Genomic DNA, 18,460 nt, shown 5'->3' with positions numbered 1-18,460 from the left:
TTGGAGAACATTTTAAAGGCACTGAAAACTCTTGGCAGGAGAGGAGGAGTGTTTGTTGGCTAACTTGACTGCTGGGCACTTTTGGACTGTTTGGGAGGGCTCAGCTTTCTTGTCTGTCTTTGCAACACATTTGGTTCAGAATGCCAATTAATCTCCTTGGTCAGCCCACTGAAGGGTCCTCATTTCTACACTATGCCTTTTTATTCTGCATGAAGAGGTGTCTGGCATAGTGTCTCCTGCCCTCCCCCACTGAAATCTCTTTAATGCTGAAGGAAGCTTTGGCACCATTGCTAGAACCGGGCCTGGCCTTGGTTCCCACTGCCTTGTATTCTGGGCAGGCAGTCTCCTCTCACTCACCCCCTGGTCAGGAAGTATAATCATTCCTCCCTGCCCTTTCAGTGGTGCTTTTCAGACTTGAAGCAAGTCATAGTTCAGTTTAATGGGTCATGACTAGCATTTTAAAAAACAAAGTAGGAAATATCAGACAGCAATGCAGATAGTAAGGCTGTAAGTATTGTTTCATGAATTTTGTTTCAATTATGTTGTGTAGTTGTATGTGTGTGGTATGTGAGTATGAAATTACAACTTAAAGATGTGTTTCTTGGCCGGGCGCGGTGGCTCACGCCTGTAATCCCAACACTTTGGGAGGGGCCAAAGGAGGCAGATCATTTGAACCGAAGAGGTTGAGACCAGACTGGGCAACGTGGCAAAACCCTGTCTCTACAAAAAATACAAACATTAGCTAAGCATCTTGCCACAAGCCTGTAGTCTCAGCTACTTAGGGGTGGGGTAGAGGGCTGAGGCCCTGGTTGCTGTCACTCTTCCCAGCCTGGTGCTCTAGTGGGAGTATCGCTTGAGCCTAGGAGGTTGAGGCTGCAGTGAGCCATGATCTCGCCACTGCAATCCATCCTGGGCAACAGAGCTAGACCCTGTCCCACCCCTCCACCAAAAAAGATGTGTTTCTTACAGTGAGCCTCAGTCAAAAAAGTTTGGAAAACATTGCCTTAAAATAATAAAGCACCTTGTTTGGAACTCACATCTTAAATATACCTAATATGCCGGAAAATATTTAAATAATATTACCATGTATCAGTGGCTTTTAAACTTTGACTGTGACCCACAATAAAAAATTTGTTTTATGTCATAACTTAAACACTCATACATATGTGTACACACAGACACACACACATTTTGTGAAATAATACTTACTCTTTTTACATATGATGCATTCTGGTATTTTCTTCTGTTTCATTAAGTAGCATTGCTGGTCAGGACCACTAAACTAAACACTGGTAATGGTATTTAATTTACTGAAGCACATCCATATCTTCATATCAGTACTTGAAGAAAGATTAAGAAGGGAATAAATCTTTCCATGCCAAATTTCTTTTCAAAACCTCTTTAAAATAGGAACTTCCCAGCCTTTACACAAGGATTTAGTTTGAAAAAGTTAAATAACCATCAAATTAATCACGGTCACATATCTTGTGCAAAACAGGGTAGACCTGCCTTCCCTATAGCTGGGGAACATGACCTGGACAGTTTCATTGTCTTTCCCTATGATTTAAGTCAGAGGCACGGCAATGCTAGAATTACCTCATAGGCCAAGCTTGTCCTCTTGGGAAAGGAAGCATGTGTGAACTTGAGGAACGGGAATGGGTTCCCATTGCTGAGTTAGCAGTTTGTCTGGAACAGCGATAAATCAAGCAGTTTTCTAGCTGAACAGCAGCTAAGGACAAGGGAGCGGGAGAACCTGTAGGAAGTGTGGGAAGTGCCTGTTCCTGCCACAGTGCAGACACAGAAGCCACACGCAGAGGGCAGTGAACATCAGAATTTGGTGCTGTGTAGAGAGAGACTTGCTTCCTCACCCAGGGAATGACAAAGAGGAGGGAGGATCTCTGGACACTGGAGAAGTTTTAATCGCAAACTGCAGAGGATGTGAGCAGATGGGTGCATTTGGTTAGGGCTGTAGTTTGCATAAGTAGAGGACAGGAGCCGGCAGCCTGGGGCAAAGTCTTTGAAGGGGGTGAGTTGTGGCGTGAGGAGGGAAGGGGCTTGGGTGCAGGGGCTTTGAGGGTCCAGCAGGAGGTAGGTTGGATTCAGGCTGTCTGTGAATATGTGCTGATTGAATGAGTGGATAGAGTGGTTAGTTGAGGTTGTAAGAGGCCTTGGAAGCTCATTAACTCTGACTGATGTGGGATGTCTGGTTCTAATGTGGGACCAAGGTCCCCTGAGTGAGAGTTTCTGCCCTTGGGACAGGTGAGACCTGATGCTCGTCTGTAGGAGTCTGACTGGGGACTCTTAGATTCCCTGGCACCAAAGAAGGCTGGTTTGAGGGAAAAGTCAAGAGACTACAGTGTAAATCTTCACAAGGGAGATCCATCCAGAGAGTCCATGCTCATGAAAGAAACAATAGTGCTGTTTCTGTGCTTGTTCAGAGGCTACAAGAATGGGTGGACTTTGGGGAGTCCACATGCTCTCCAGCTAGTGTTGCCTGTGGGGAGCAGGTTTGCGAGGTTTGAGGAGCATTGTGGCAGCTTTGGAGAGAACATTGAAGAAGGCTGGACCCTTAAGGCCCAAGGGAATGATTGGTAGAGCCTCTGGAGCAGGACTGGGCCCGAGATGTGGGCTCTGGAACTTGATGCTAGAGAGACAAGGTGATAAGATGATGACTCTGGGTGGTCCCTTCTCCTCTTGCTCCATGTCTGCTTCTTGTCAGTTGAACTTTGACTTTTGGTCCTGAGCTGACCACTTGAAAGGAGGTTGTATTTCCTCAGTGTGTTACCAATTTTCTAAGGTGTCATTGCTGGCTGCAAAGAAATGACCACTAAAAATGTGCTTACCCACCCACTGCCCAGTTGCCCTCCAAAAAGGCCGTGCAGTGTACACTCCTGTTTCCCTCCATGCTCACCAATGCTGAATATTATTCATTTTCTTTCTGCCAAAATGATGCCCGAAAATATCATATTTAAAAATTTATATTTCCTTGATATTTAGTGTTGAAGAGTCTGTAAACTAGTGAAACTAGTGACCACTTTGTACTTCTTCTGTGCATTGCCTATTCATATATTTACCTATTTTTTATTGTGTTCTTTATCCTTTAAAAAAGTTGATTTGTGGTGCATGCCTATAATCCCAGCTACTCGGGAGGCTGAAGCAGGAGAATCCCTTGAACCTGGGAGGCGGAGGTTGCAGTGACCTAAGATCGCGCCATTGCACTCCAGCCTGGGCAATAAGAGTGAAACTCTGTCTCAAAAAAAAAAAAAAAATGTTGATTTGTAGGAATTCTATCACTTTTGGTGACGAATCCTTGTTCTGTTACATATGGTGAAAGTTTTCTCCACATATCAGGACCACTACTTGCTTTTGTTTATGGGATCTTTTTCCACGCAGAAGTTTAAAATTTGAATGTAACTGGATTTGTCAATATTTTCTTCCAGAGTTTCTGGGATTTGTGCCTTGCTTATGAAAGGTTTTCCCAATTCGAGTCATAAAAATATCCCTTGACATTTTCTTCTAATGCTTCTATTTTTAAAAATTCTTTAATTCATCTGGATTTTTAAAAATCTGAAGTGAGGTAGCAGTCTATTATTTTTCTTCTTGAATTTTCATAACACTATTTCTTGTTTAGTTCTTCCTTTCCCCATCAATTTGAGTTCTGCTTTTTATTTTCTAAATTCTCACATATTCTGTTTGTCTAGTGTCTATTTAGTTCTGTTGACTGATTTGTCAATTTCTGAACATGTTTTTCCTGCTTTTTTTCAACTTCTTTTAATAAGATTTTTGAAAATCCTTGAGCACTCTTTGAAGTAGACCTTATGCCTCCTTATCACAGTCAAAGGAAGGGATTTCTGATGGGCGATTTTCAGGCATGTGACGTGTTAAAGTTATTTGGGAAAGAGGGTGAAGGTGTGAGGATGGGGGACTGATGAGGGTGGTTTCTACTGGCCTCTCATCACTGAATTCATTTATTCAATGGAAGTGTATAAAACGCTTCATTGTGAAGTATCATCTGTGAGCTTGCCTACAGGCCACAGGCAACTTGCTGTTCTCGACAGAGGCATTTGTTCCTATTTCTATTATCCCCCAGTAGGCAGGCTGGCTGGGAGGAGTAGGTCACCAGAAGATCCAGGGACCTTTGTTAGGTTCCCTTTGTTAGGTTCTGCCATCTTGGAGAAGCCACAGGATTTCTGGCAATGTCTCTCCTGGTTTAGGTGTCTAAATGCTGTATTTGGAAGGTAGTTGGAACTTGGACTTTGGTACTCAACAGATTTGGACTTGATTCCAGCTTCTACCATATCCTAGCTATGTGACTTCAGCAAGTTCTCTAAATTCTTTAAGTGTCAGTTTGCTTGTCTGTACTATAGGGATAATTGTAATATCTGTCTTAGGATTGTTGTGAAGCACAGTGCTGGATACAAAGTACTTGCTCAGAAAATGGTAGCTATTGTTACTGGTAAATCTCTCCAAGGGATTTTACAGTTTGGTTTTTGCACCTAACTGGCCATGGCCTTGGCTCTGGCCCTATCTTCTTGACATCTTGGTAGGTTTACCCACTCTTCTTCAGTTACAATCTCAGAGTTAGCCAGTGGCAATGACTTTCCAGTTCTTGGCTGGTTTTTGATCTGTGAGAGTGACCTTGGGCAGGTTACCTCTCAAAGCCTCTGTTTCTTTATCTGGAAACTGGGGATAATTATACCCCTTCTCCTTGGAGTTGTGGAGAGAATAATGTAAAGCAACTGGTGTAATGCCTAGTACCCAGCAGGTGCTCAATAAATGGTTTATGTGCTGGTGAGGCTGGTACTATGGATATATGGTATAGAGTAGATAAAGTTTTAATATAAAATCCCTGCATTAGGCATAGAAAATATAACTAAGGAGACCAAACTGCAGGTCTAAGAGAGGACAACTAGATATGAAACATATTATATTGGTGATCACAACAAAAATGGTGGGGTGTAGGGAGAGTGACAGTTCAGGGTTGTTGGCAAATGTTTCCTGGAAGATAACTTTATTGCGCCTTGAAAAGTCAGTAAAGTGTGTCCAGGCAGGGAAATCCTTTTCCTTGGAGCCTGTGTGGTGGACCTGAATGTGGAAAAGGTGTCAGTATCCTGTTTCTGCCTAGCTTGGCTGATATTTATCTAGGCTGCTATGGGGGGAAATCAGAGTACCTCCAGGTGCTCACCTGGTGTTGGCCTCAGCATTGGGCCAGTCAGCACTGAAGTGGCTTCTGTTTGGTTCCTCTAAGCTCTGGGTGCCCATGTGACTTGTATACACCCAGGTCATAATCAGTTTAGCATAATGCCAGATACATACATAGCGGGCATCCGATAAAATGAAGGAAGAAAAGTACAGGGGAGGGGAAGGGGAAGTAGGCGGGCTTAACTTTGTTGGGCTTCAGTTTTTCCTCTATAAAATGGGGTTGGACCAGATGCTGGTGAACATTTCTTCGAATCTCCCACTCTGACGTTCTGCTTCAGAACCTCAGACATAAAAGGGCTTAGGAGAGTCTTCCAGGCCGCCTGCATGTTTCTCTCTGCTGGTAGGCACAGCCCCCAAGCAGTGAGGATGTGTGATGCATAAACACCTCCAGAGGAATCGTTCTGCTATTGCTCTTGAACAATTATTCCAGTATTTAGAAGCTCTTAAGGCTTAAATATTCTATGCTGCAGCGTAAGCATCATTCCTCTTCTCTTGTCAGTAGAGATAAAATTACCCACTGCTCTCCTTACATTTACTTTGTCCATATTTGCTCCTATGCTCTAGGCTTGTGCACAACAAACACAGTGTGGGCCCTTACCCTAGAAGCCAACTTCTCATGGCCTTTCTCTATCTCCAGAATCCATGCAGTGGGAATGAAGGGAAAAGAAGGTTTTCATGGGATCCAGCTGAGAGCTCTACGGGGAAAATGGATCTGAGGAGCCATGTGCTCCATCTCTTTTATTTTACAGATAGAGACTAAGGTTATAGAGTGAGGTGAATTACTGCAGTGATCCACACATTGTTGGCAGATCTAGGATTAGAACTCTGTCTTCCTGATTCCCAGCTTGGTGCTTTTGAAAGCATACTTGCTGCTTTCTCACCGGCCTGGTGTCTGCCACTTTGGGACAGAGTGTGGACTTGCTCACCTGCCCCATTTCTTAGGGATTCTCATTCTGTGTTTGAGCAAGAATATTCTTATTCTGGAAAGAACCACATACCACAGGATTCTGGGTGAGCGTAAGGAAGATTGTCTTGGGGATCTGACTTAGCTCACGTATAGTGGCTGTGATGAATTCAGTGTCTTATTTTTTGCATTTGTATATTTTTAGTCTAATATTGCCTGGGTGTCTGAGCAAGTCTAGATGAATTTAATTGCTCTCATTTGTCCCCTGCCCCTCTTCCTTTGGTCTCTCTTTTAGGAAATGTTTTTCTTTCAACATTCGTTTCATTCATTATTTACTCATTCGGCCAACCAACATTTATTGAGTGCCTTCCCTGTGTCAGGGAAAGGGGCTTACAAAGTAGAATTTGATCCCACCTCTGCCCTTAGTAGCTCAGTGTCTAATGGAGGTAGTGATGTTCATTAAGCGTTGCCAGATACTGTGCTAGGTGCTGTGCCTGTTCTCTCTCGCTTGCTCCTCACACACTTGAGAAGGCCGAAGCTGATTCATAGCTGGGAAGGCAGGGGCCTTGGATTTGAACCCAGGCCTGACCAATGGCAGAACCTATCAGATGTGTGGACAGATGAGATTGCCTTTTTTTCTTTGGATATATCAAAATCAGCCAGCAGGTAGGAACTCCCATTTTGAGCAAGCAATGTGCAGGAATGATATGGTATACAGAGAGGAACAGGAAATGGCCCCTGACTTCCAGCATGTGTCTGATGGACATCCAGGCTGCAGGCATCATGGTGCTGTCTAGAGAGATGAGCCAGGTGCCCAGAGCCCATGGGCCAATGCTGCCCTTTCTTGAGCATGCCAAACAAAGCACTTGGTGTGTTAGAGGCACAGTCTCCTCCACTCTAAGTAAAAATCAGCATGAGTCCTAGCCCACGTTTCCCTAGTGAGTATACCAGAGATGTCTATGAGCTGGCAGTCATCAGTGACTTCCTAAGGTTCTGGAAATGCATCTCTTACTCAGGCGTAAGCAATGATGTGCCTGAGGCTTTACGAGTTCTCACAGAATTACTTTCTGGACCCAAATGTTTCTTCTGCTTCAGGACTGTGAAGGCCTTATTGTTCGCTCTGCCACCAAGGTGACTGCTGATGTCATCAACGCAGCTGAGAAACTCCAGGTGGTGGGCAGGGCTGGCACAGGTGTGGACAATGTGGATCTGGAGGCCGCAACAAGGAAGGGCATCTTGGTTATGAAGTAAGTCATGGAGGCTGCGGGTGGGGGAAGAGGGGTGAGTGCAGAGACTGACCACACCAAGGGAGAAAAAACTCACCAGAGAGAAAGCTGAGTCCATTGGAAGGGCTTCCAGGAGGATGCCTGGTCTAGGGCTTGCATGGTCAACACACACAGCATAGTGGTTCCAAGGTTTTTGGAAGGCAGCTATGCTCACCACTATATCACCAATGCCATCAGGGGGTTCCACAGTTTTTGAAATTGAGAGTCCCTGTCTAATCTCAAAATGTTTCACGAACCCAGCCCATGCGCAGTTGCTTGCACCTCTGCGACCTGGTTCAGGAATCGGAAGGTCAGTGAGTTCATCTGCATTTCCTGCTCCCACCCAGCCTCCTCTGCCTCTATTAATGCTGTTTGTGTCAGGTTTTTGTCAGCTCTACTTTACTGTGCTTGTACAGAGGCACAACCTTTGCTAGTAGACTAGTGACTAGAATCCTTGCCCTCTCCACTTCCCTGCCACCTTCTGGAACTAAGACACTAGTTTCTCTTTCAGCGCTCTAGGGCAAGAGGAAAAGGGTCCCCTTTAAAGCTGTTTCCGCAGAAGCACAGGGGCAGAGGCCATCAGCACGCCAATGCTGTACTGTACCTGTTCTGTCACTTAGATGGTATGGCAAGGCCATCCCCAGACCTCTTTGTCCTTAAGACTTTTCTCTTCCCTTGGAGACTTCATTGTCCTTAAGACCTTTCCCCTCCCCTGCGCTGCACTTCCCCCTGTAGGGTAGAGGTTAATTGGTCACCTGACTGAAGTCAATATTCAACAGTAGAAATGTTAAACGATAACCCGTCTCACATTCTTGCCTTGGACCCAGAGGCAGCCAGGCCCCAATCTCTGCACCTCTACTTGCTCCCCCATACAGCCTGTTTGCTGTGGGAGGATGAGAAGCCAGGTGGTTTTGCAGACAGACAGACTCTGAGAGTCCCTTTATCTTATACAGGATCTCTTGACTTTTTCTTCTTGTAACCTTATTAACCTTCATTCCAGAGATGAAAAAGACAAACCCAGTAGGGGAATAATCAGGGTGAACACATGTATGAAATTCTTTCAAAAACCTAAAAAGCCTTTAAGAAAAGAAAAATAGTTTTGTGGGTTGCCACCTCTATTCTTTTTTCTATAAAATGGGAAGGGTCTGCATTGCCCTGTGACTTAGGGTGTGAGGAGGCTTTCTCAGTTCAGAACTTGTTGAGAGATAGGAAGAGTAGTCAGACAGGTGGAGAATACTAATAAAAGCTAGGTTGGGGCTGGGTGTGGGGGCTCACACCTGTAATCCCAGCACTTTGGAAGGCCAAGGGGGGAGGATCACTTGGGCCCAGGAGTTCAAGACCAGTCTGGGCAACAAAGTGAGATCCCCCATCTCTATAAAAATACCAAAAAACAAAAAGAAAAGCCGGGTATGTTGGCATCAGCCTGTAGTCTCAGCTACTGAGAAGGTTGAGCTGGAAGGATCGCTTGAGCCCTGGGAAGTCAAGGCTGCAGTGAGCTGTGATCATGCCAGTGTACTCCAGCCTGGGTGACAGAGCGAGGCCTTGTCAAAAAAAAAAAAAAAAAAAAAAGCCAGGTTGGGTAACTTGATGAAGATATGTAGGCAATGGGCTGAGCCCTGAATTTGAGAGACTCAGACCTTGGTAAGATCAATGGCAGGAGCAGCAGGGAATTTGTGCTTTCTGGAGGCAAGTAGATCCTGAAATAGGAGAAAGAAAAGGGCTGAACCACACACAAATCTGATCATGTGAGACACTTCTCTGCCTTGGGAGGAGTGTTTGGGTAGAGAGAAGCCAGATACGTTTCTCTAATGGAGCTCCCTCTGCAGGGAAACATAAAGCCAGGGGAAGGGGGTTTCTTTCCAGCCCTTGGCTTAGGGCAAGAGTACATCAGAGAACTCTGGACAGTAGCGTGGTCAGTTCATGGAGCAGGAGTGAGAGAGCACAGCCTACACTCAAGGTTTTCTCTTGGGGAAGGAGTGGGAATACTGGGTCTGTGCCCATTGATGTCACCCTTTTTTTGATCTTTAGCACGCCCAATGGGAACAGCCTCAGTGCCGCAGAACTCACCTGTGGGATGATCATGTGCCTGGCCAGGTAAGTCCCTGACTTCTCAGCAAAGCTAGTCTCTCCGATATGCCAATTATTACCACTTGCCAAGCAAACGGACCCAGAAAAACTTAGAAACATTTCATCTCAGCGACGTGCAGACTGCTAAGAAGGTGACATGCAGACTGCAAAGAACCTTTAAGGCCATCAGGTCCTCTATTCAACATTCATTACACAGGATCCCTAGTGCACAAAGGTGCACTTCTCTTTACTCATGTTCTAGTCTCCGTGCTGCAGACACTCTGCCTTCTCTAGCCTCCAACTCTTGCAAATGTTCTCCATACCCCACTGCCTGGAGATAACAAGGAAGGATGCTCCAGGCAGCAGGGTATGGACAGTGTCTAGGTACCCTCTGCTTACTTTTCAAGATTAAGCTTCAGTATGAATTTATCCAAGAAGCTCTCTGGCTTTTCCAGCTAGGCTATGTCCCTCACTGATTCCCCTGGCCCTCAGGGCTTATCTCTGTCACTGCCCTTACAAATCTGTATTGTAATAGAATGGAATAAGAACCTGCTTTAGGGTCCTTGTGTGTTCCTGTAGGTTCATAACGCAATGGAACGCAAATAGGCAAGACTCTTGCTCTTCTAGCAGGAGTTCCAGGCCTCTTGAGTGGATGGGGCAGCCTAGAAATCAAATGGATATGGCATAGAATGTCCTTGAGTCTCAGTGTGTTGGTTAGTAATTTGGCAAAACTGATTGCATGGAGCACTTCTGTTGAACAGGCAATTCAAGCATTTATGTGGTCAAGGGGAAGAACAAGGCTCCCAATAAACAGGGCGGGAAGTTGTTCTAGGTCCCTTTGAAGCTCCATGGATTCCCTAAACCAGGGGACCTAGGCATCAAAGACTCCTTGTTTCTCTACTCAGGCCTGAAACCTTCCAGGACCAAGAAATTACTTTTCCCATGGCAAGACCTGCTTTCCCTCCTGCTGGAGGAGGATCTGGGAGAGTTTACCTCAGCTCTAACTCCTCCCTACAGTTTCCATCTGAGCTCTCTGGTATTCACTGATATTCACTGGTAGGTGAAGGGAGGCAGTGGGGGGAAAGGAGAAACAGGGATAGCTTACACAGCAGTAGGGTCTCAGCCTAGAAGGGGCCCCCAAGCTGGCAGCCAAGTTCTCCCAGAACATCTAGGCTGAGTGTCTGTCCCCCTGGAGAAGTACAGAAGCCTGGCGCCCTGGTTTCACTTTAGCTATTACCTTCAGGGATTTTTTTTTTTTTTTTTTTTGAGTAAGGGAAAAGATCTCAATGTGGCTTTCTAATTAATTACTTCACATTTTTTCTGGAGGTAGAAGGAAAGGATTGGGAGCCAGCAATACTTTCCCTCCTTTTCCAGGACAAGCTTTGTTTAAAGGAATCAGTGAAGTACTGTGGTTTAAAAGAAGCTCCCCATTGTCAACCTCTCACCATGACCTCACTCATCAAAAATACATCAAAACTAGGAAATACGCATACCCTATTGGGAAGGAATGTGTTCGTTTCATCAGACTTCCTAGCAGGGAGGACAGTAGGAGAGTGTGGGTGCTGTATGTAGACTCTACAGGGTTGGGCAATGTGGGTGGAGAGCAGGCGTGGCCTGGCCTCACAGTAGGGACTTTGAGCAGATGGGGGGGGCTCCTGAGGTGCAGAAGAACAGCGCACAGAGAGGAAGGAAGGAGAGAATCAACAAATGTAGGTTTCACCATTTTTGCCTGCTTTACCATCTCCTCCTCTAGTAAGTCAGGCCAGCAACCATTTAATTATTGTGAGGCCCCTCGCCCACATTAGAGTCCTCTCCAGTCTGGCCTGATGAGGATTCCAAAGTGTTGAAACCTGGAGAGGCTCCATGATCAGCTGGGGGCAGCAGCCAGAGAAAAGGGTTAGGGATTTCTTGTGTTCTATGGTGTCGCATGCATACATCTTAGATAGCACTGTGGAGTCTGGTGGGAAGAAAATAGGATGTGAGGGAGAGGAGAGAGGGGCCAGGTGGGGCTCTATCTCACTAGGTCAAAGGCATTTTATCAGGCAAGCTTTCCCAAGAAGCATTTCCTCAAGGCAAGTCCCTGTCCTTATTACCTGCCTGATGGGTCAGAGCAGTGAGGTGAATGCAGCTTGTCCCCCATGTGGCTTGGTACTGAAGTTCTTCTGAGTTTACCCATAAGATCGTGCACCTCTGTGATGGAGGAGGACAGATTCCACCTTCAGCCTTACCCTCAGATGGAGATCAATGTCCTAGTGATGTGTAGAGATGAGAGAATGTTTTTGTGTTAGAAGTTAGTGAAGTGAAAGCACGGAAGTAGCAGCTTGAGCTTTCTCTTTTTGCACACTCGCTCACTCTGAGGTTTTTGGCATCAGGTTAAAGGCCTACATTTAAGTACTCAGGAGGCTGGCCGTGCTGGGGTTGACTTTGCTGGCTTTGAATCTGTTCAAGTGCCTCCAGTTGGGTGATCTGGGGAGAACTGTTTAACCCCCAGTGCCTCCCTCCGTGCAGCTGTGAATGTTAGAGGAGTTAATGTGTGTCTAAACATTTCTTTTAGGATGTCTAAAATAGAGAAAGTGCTCCTTAAACATTGTTTCTCATTTCTTCCTTTTTTGCCTCCAGAGATGTGTTGATGACCCACGCCCACAGGACATATATTGCCCTTTAACCTCTAATGTTGCCCTAATTGCCACTTCCTCTGTCTCCTCCAGAAAACACAGACATAGACTCAGACTTCCATCTGAACTAACAGGAGGAGACAGGCTGTGAAGAGTGTGTGTGTGTGTTGGTGGTGGTGGGACAGGAAGGTGGTGTGGATGTTGAAAAATGTTGGGACCATGCATTCAGGACAGAATGGAAGTGTCTGGGCTTTGGCATCCACCCACCCACTCGAGGGTCCAGACTAGTCTAAGACCCTCGGGGTTAAGAAACTGTCAAGGAAGCACAGGTAATTAGGTGTCCTCTTCATAATAGTAGAAGACGTCATAGGTTATGGTGCTGGATGAGATAGGAAGATGAAAATAATTCCTTGAGCTTCTGGAGTACTTGATGTCATCAGAGTTGCCCAGTACCCCACTCAGTTATCCCTACAGACCCTGGAGGATTGGCGATCGCTTCAAGTAAAAAACTCACTCTGGTTGATGCCTCAGTGGCTGAGGTGGAATCCATACCTCCTCCCAGATGCCTGGCTGGTCACAGAAATCCCAGGCTTTCTAAGTCAGATCTTGCCAAGGGTTTCCCTCTTCTGTTTTCCCTTTATCCCCCATCAGTGTTCCTAAACCTGAACCCCCAGACCCAGTTCTTGGGGAAGTGGCTGTCATGGGCAGTGACTGTGCAAACCTGATGTTGCATCTCCTTCCTGGGCTGGCGGGAGTCCGAATGGACCCTCTGAACCTGTGTCTATCCTTGCAGGCAGATTCCCCAGGCGACGGCTTCGATGAAGGATGGCAAATGGGAGCGGAAGAAGGTGAGCAGCGGCCTTGACTCGCCCCACCTGGGCTCAGGGCCCAGGGTCCACTCATGTTGCTGACTTCAGCTTCTTTCCTTTTGCCCGTTTGGTTGCAGTTCATGGGAACAGAGCTGAATGGAAAGACCCTGGGAATTCTTGGCCTGGGCAGGATTGGGAGAGAGGTAGCTACCCGGATGCAGTCCTTTGGGATGAAGGTAAGATGTTGCTGGAACCCTGTGATGTGGGACTTTCTGCAGCAATTTTGGGAAAGGCAGCATGTCTGGGCAGAAGCCAGAAGCTTTGTTCTAGGAAGGTCTGACCCTCTCTTGGAGCCCCCATCTAAATAAGCGTTAAAGCCAAGGAGGGAGAGAACACTGGCCTGCTGATCTGGACTCAAAAGCTGGAAATATTTGGTGGGGGTCCTTTAGCTCTCTGGTGAGTGAATAGCCCTGAGTCCCAGTGAACCAGGTGTTGATGGCTGTTTTGAGACCTTGGTTCTTGTCTTCTTAGTTTAAAAGAATTTAAACAGGAGACACGGTGCAGCATTGAGGAGTTTGTTGCAAAGGAAAAAGAATATTTTGAAAGTTAAGTGCAGAGTAGACACTACACCTTGAGAGAGAGAGAACTCAGGGTGGGCTGCTCATAAGAATGAGGCAGTGTTGGCCAGGTGCGGTGGCTCATGCCTGTAATCCAGCACTTTGGGAGGCCGAGGCAGGCGGATCACGAGGTCAGGAGATCAAGACCATCCTGGCTAACATGGTGAAACCGCATCTCTACTAAAAAAAAAAAAAATTAGCCAGGCGTGGTGGCGGGCGCCTGTAGTCCCAGCTACTTGGGAGGATGAGGCAGGAGAATGGCATGAACCCGGGAGGCGGAGCTTGCAGTGAGCCGAGATCATGCCACTGCATTCCAGCCTGGGCGACAGAGCGAGACTCCGTCTTAAAACACAAAAACAAAAACAAAAACGAATGAGGCAGTGTTGATTATTGCTGGAGAACTCCCTTTATGGGAGTTTTACATGATTATTCATAAGGAGGTGGGAAGAGCTGTTACTAGTAAGCATGTTTTGGGTGGTCCTCTGGGTACACATGAGTAGTAGCTGTACATGCTTGTTCATTTGGCACATGTCTTATTAGCATCTTAAATCTCCACCCAGGAGTATGTTTTTTACTATTATAATGAGCAGGGGGTCAGTTTGAGGACAGGAAAAATCAAAGTGCACAGGTTGTCTAGATGGGAAGTTCCCTACTGAAGATAGCTTTGCTTGAATGAGCTCAGTTATAATATGAATGCCAAGGCTTATTGTGTTGACTGTAGGATCACCAAGGTTGCTGCACTTCCTTGATTACCTATCCTGCCTCACAGGGAGGGTGCTTGTGTCCTGCCCAGTCTTTCTTTCCTTCCTGCTTTTGTTGTGTCTGCTTTCCTGTGATAATTTAGAAAACAGGAACAAGTTTATGGCCTCACAGTAGAGCCTTACATCCATTGTCCATCTGTCCTTCCAGTTTCCCTCCATATTTCAGAAAAGATTTAAAAGTGCTTGTATGTACACTATGATATGATTGTAGAGCCTATGGTGGCTGGAAGACCTCACACCGGTCTCAGAAATCACACCTATCTCCTGTCTTCCCCCAGGTCTCTGCCTTTTCCTACTCTGGGAGCTCAGTAGGCTTCTGGCTACTCCCTTAGCAACCAGAGGGTTGCAGTCAGTAGCAGTGCCACCCACTTGGGCTAATCCAGGAGACCCTGCAAATGAGAGAGACAATTCAGTTAAGAGAGGGGATCTGCAGGGCTTCCCAGATAGGCCAAAGAGATGAACCCACTAAGGCTACTATGGGACATCTCTCTGTTCACTTTCTGTTTTAGGGAATTACAGGGATTATAGGGTCAAACTGCAGCCAGGAAGTCTTTAAACATTAGGAAATTAGTTTTGACAACCAGATCATGTCAGATCTAGAAAAGTTTACATAGAGCTGCTACGGAACTCTCCCTTTTTCTACATTCCTCCTACCTTCTTAGAGTTAGAAGGGATTTTAATAGATTAACCCTTAATTTTACATTGACATCTAGAATTTGTAAGCTTATGCCTAAGGACTCATAGCAAATGGACAGTAGCCTAGAGCCTGGTGAGCATCCCATTGTACACATTGAATATTATCCTCTCCCTCCTGCCTCCACTCCCCATCTTATTTATTTAAGTCAGCCAGATATCTTTCATAAGCCTCTGCACTGAGAAGGGCCAGGTGTATTCTTGATCCCTGGACTGCTGAGAGAGGTGGATGTAGCCCAGCAGGATCATTGATCATGTAAACAAACCACAGCCTTGCCCTCTGTGCAGGGATGGTGGGATGCCATAAGCCACAAAGAGCACTCTCTCCTCCATCCTCTTTTGTAAGGGATCAAGGGTCAAGGTTTAGTCCATGGAGAATTTTGATCTAAAAGGCAGAGATCAGGAGTTAAGTAAAACTAAGAGCACTCATAGCCAAATGGGTGAGCATTTCATTGATGAAGCAGTAACTGGGAGACAGGCTCCAGACCAGTGGCCATTCCAAGGCTCCTGCCCCCTTCCCCAGGGGGTCCTCTTCCCCATGACTCCCCTTCCCTGGGCCTTCCTTCTCCGTGGCACCACTACACATCAAATTCCTGGCTCAGCAATATTCTTCATCATGGAGACTTCGGCAGTGACTTAAACCAGATGAAAAGCCCCACCTCATTCCTGAATGATTGAGGTGCTAGGTAAGCTTGTCTGTCCATCTGGCACTGCCCAACTCTCTACCCTGGGCTGCTTCCAAGAGGTGCATGGGTATCTGGGACCTTGAGCATCAGTGTCAGGAAATGGCTGACACCTCTCGGGCATGTGTTTGATTGAAAGAGATGTCTACAGCCTGCTCATTTCAGTGTTAATCTGTACCTCAGAGCAGGTCACCCACTGAATGTTTTATTCCCATTCCCAGCACGGTGTGGAGGGTGCCAGTGCCTTCACTTTGCATTTCTTCTGTCCAGATGTCTCTGGAGGGTCATTCTTAACTGTCTTGCTTCCAGAACGTGCTCTTTGTCAACCCCTGAAACATAGCTTGGATCATTCTGCCTCCCACCTCAACCCCTCCGGAGCTGCCTGGACCTCAGCATTCCGGAGAGTCTAAGTGGCCTCTGCTCGTGCTCAGCTGCTTACCTCGACCACGTCATTATCATACTTTTGAATCTGGATGAATTTTGTCTCAGGGCGGAGAGCTCACCAGTTCTAGTGGTCTTGGAGAACAAGATTTTCTAAAGGGAAAGGAAGATTCTTGAACATATTGTGAAAGACATGTATAAGCATCCAGACAGGAAACGAGGATAAGTGTTTATTAAACACAAGTTATTTCATACTAGCCTCATTCTGTCTTTGGAAACCATTATTAAACTGGTAGAGTATGGAAATCCCTAGATGTCATATACCCGGACTATTCAAAGTTATGTTTTAATCATGTAATAAAGGAATGCATTCTCATATAAATTAAAACATGGACAAGGCTATACTTGATTACCATCTGAACCCTAGTCTCCTCACGGTAAACATCAGTTTAGCATGTCATCCGAGACTTTTCTATGTATTTTCACAGAATGCATACAGTTCCATGCCTGTGGATGGATTCTTTGGCTGCAAAGAATGGAATATTGTTCGTGATGTTAAGAAAAAAAATGTTTATCTCAGAACAACTAAATCTAGCATATTTTTAAACAGTTGTGTGGAATTTTATTGTGCAGATAAATTGCTTTTTATTTGGCCATTCTCTCAATGATGGGCATTTAGATTGTGTATAGATGTGGACTTTGGTAGGACATCTTTCATGATTCCCTCGGGGTTCAGATGGAGCCCCTTGAGCTTGGTGCTATTGAAGGGATTAGTGCTTGGTGCTGTTGCGGAATGGGCCACCTCAGTTTGGAGGGAGATTGTATGCAATAGTGCTCCACCTTGCCCACGATTCTCATCAACAGCCTGAACCATGTGTCATTTGTGGATGGCAGGAAGCAAGGAGAGGTAGTTAATACTTAAGGATGCAGAATCAGGTCCGAAAAGACATATGAAGGCTAGAATGGTTGGGCACCCTCACAGGAAACTTAGCTAGAATACATTTCTGCACCCTACTTGTGGGTCCAAAAAGCAGCTAGACAAGTTTTAGATGTAGAAGCATTTGTCAAAAGCTTTTCTGGGGGAGCAGGGCTTTGGTTTACAAAAGAGCAGTGTGGTTATCAGTGGCATAGCTGATAGAAAAGGTAACCTGACATTTGGCAGCATTAAAAGAAGTATGGCTTCCGGAGCAAGGGAGGTGACATTCCTTACGCTGTGGCCTGACCAGCCTGCAGCCTGCTTGTGGTCTGAGTCATACAGGTCTTATGCTCTATACTGTTCTGTCTGCGAGAGACTTTTTCTCAATAGTGTTGCTGAATAACAGGTCGTGACCTCAGAGACTCAGCTCATTCATGCTGGTGTGTTCCTTAGAATGTGTTAAGAGGCACAAACCAATCAAGAAGCGAGCCTTGTGCTTTATTATCAAGGTTTTCCTTGAGGGAACAGACAAGCATCTCTTAACAGTTTATTTGTAGCCAGCATTGTGATGAATCCAACTTTAGCCCAGAGGGATGGATGTTGAACCTGAGGCACCAGTTATCACTGATTTTTTCAGGTCCAGCTAATGTTTGCTGAGGTCTACTGTGTAGGTTCCTGTGCTCGAAATGACTCTGCAGGGTCAGAATTATTATCCCAGGTTTACAGATAAGGAAACTGAGGCTCAGGAAGGTTCTATGATATGCTGAAGATAATGCGACTATGAACTGGTGAATTCCGGCTCAGCCTTCCAGGCTGGCATTCTTTGCCCAGTACCACTTGACTTTATTCATGATCCATTGTAGGTAAACAGTCCCTGTGCCATGCCAGTATGCTTAGCTATTCCAAGGACAGACACTCTCCAGGATGGGCAGCTCCTGTCTCAGTGTGTTACCTGGAATGCTTACTGCCCAGAGCAGTGATTCTCAAATTCAGAGCCTCGGGTTCTGGCAAGGTGCCTTAGGGACACAGGTGGGAGCAAGGAGGGGCCCAGGGAGACAGTGGGTGGTGGCACATTGAGCCTTCACCTCTGCAGCTTTGAATTGACCTGTTTTTATATTTGGGTCTCTGTTTAAGATTTCATTGCCGTGGTAGGGAGAGTTCCAATGCTAAACTAAAAATTCAGCTGTGGGGCAGAGAGAGCACGTGACAGTGAGAGTTCTTCAGAGCCTCTTTAACTGGGAGGCCTCCTTGCTCTCCTCTGCTCTGCTGAGCCAGCAAGGCCCTGCAGCCAGCATACCAGCCTCTCAGGGCTGCCTTCTGTGACCTCAGGCAGGTAGGAGCCACCAGCTGCCCTGGAGTCCTGCTTAGAAAGTGAGGCTTCCTCTGTTGCCTCAACATCAGGAGTCTGCCCTGGGGCTGGGATTGAGGTGAGGGAACCCCTTCATATTTCTCCCCAAGGCTTCTCTCCGGGAGTAGTCTTTGAATGGTGTGTACCCAGAGGTGCTCCAATGTCTGTATATTAGGACATCTGACCCTTTCCAGGGCAC

At 46.1% G+C, this 18,460-nt stretch overlaps 1 protein-coding gene across 1 annotated transcript in view; it reads left to right on the top strand.

Moving 5' to 3' along the window:
• Nucleotides 1-18,460, top strand: part of PHGDH (phosphoglycerate dehydrogenase) — a 34,181-nt gene that overhangs the window by 4,010 nt on the left and 11,711 nt on the right. The window contains exons 2-5 of the mRNA XM_054454517.2: nucleotides 7,202-7,353; nucleotides 9,400-9,465; nucleotides 12,847-12,901; nucleotides 13,000-13,098. Of these exons, the coding sequence (XP_054310492.1) occupies nucleotides 7,202-7,353; nucleotides 9,400-9,465; nucleotides 12,847-12,901; nucleotides 13,000-13,098 (372 nt within the window). The remainder of the gene's footprint in view (nucleotides 1-7,201; nucleotides 7,354-9,399; nucleotides 9,466-12,846; nucleotides 12,902-12,999; nucleotides 13,099-18,460) is intronic.

The sequence above is a fragment of the Pongo pygmaeus genome, chromosome 1, assembly GCF_028885625.2.
Source record: "Pongo pygmaeus isolate AG05252 chromosome 1, NHGRI_mPonPyg2-v2.0_pri, whole genome shotgun sequence".
NCBI classification, from domain to species: domain Eukaryota; kingdom Metazoa; phylum Chordata; class Mammalia; order Primates; family Hominidae; genus Pongo; species Pongo pygmaeus.
Note: the sequence above shows the minus strand (reverse complement) of the source record. Positions and strands in the feature narration are given on the sequence as shown.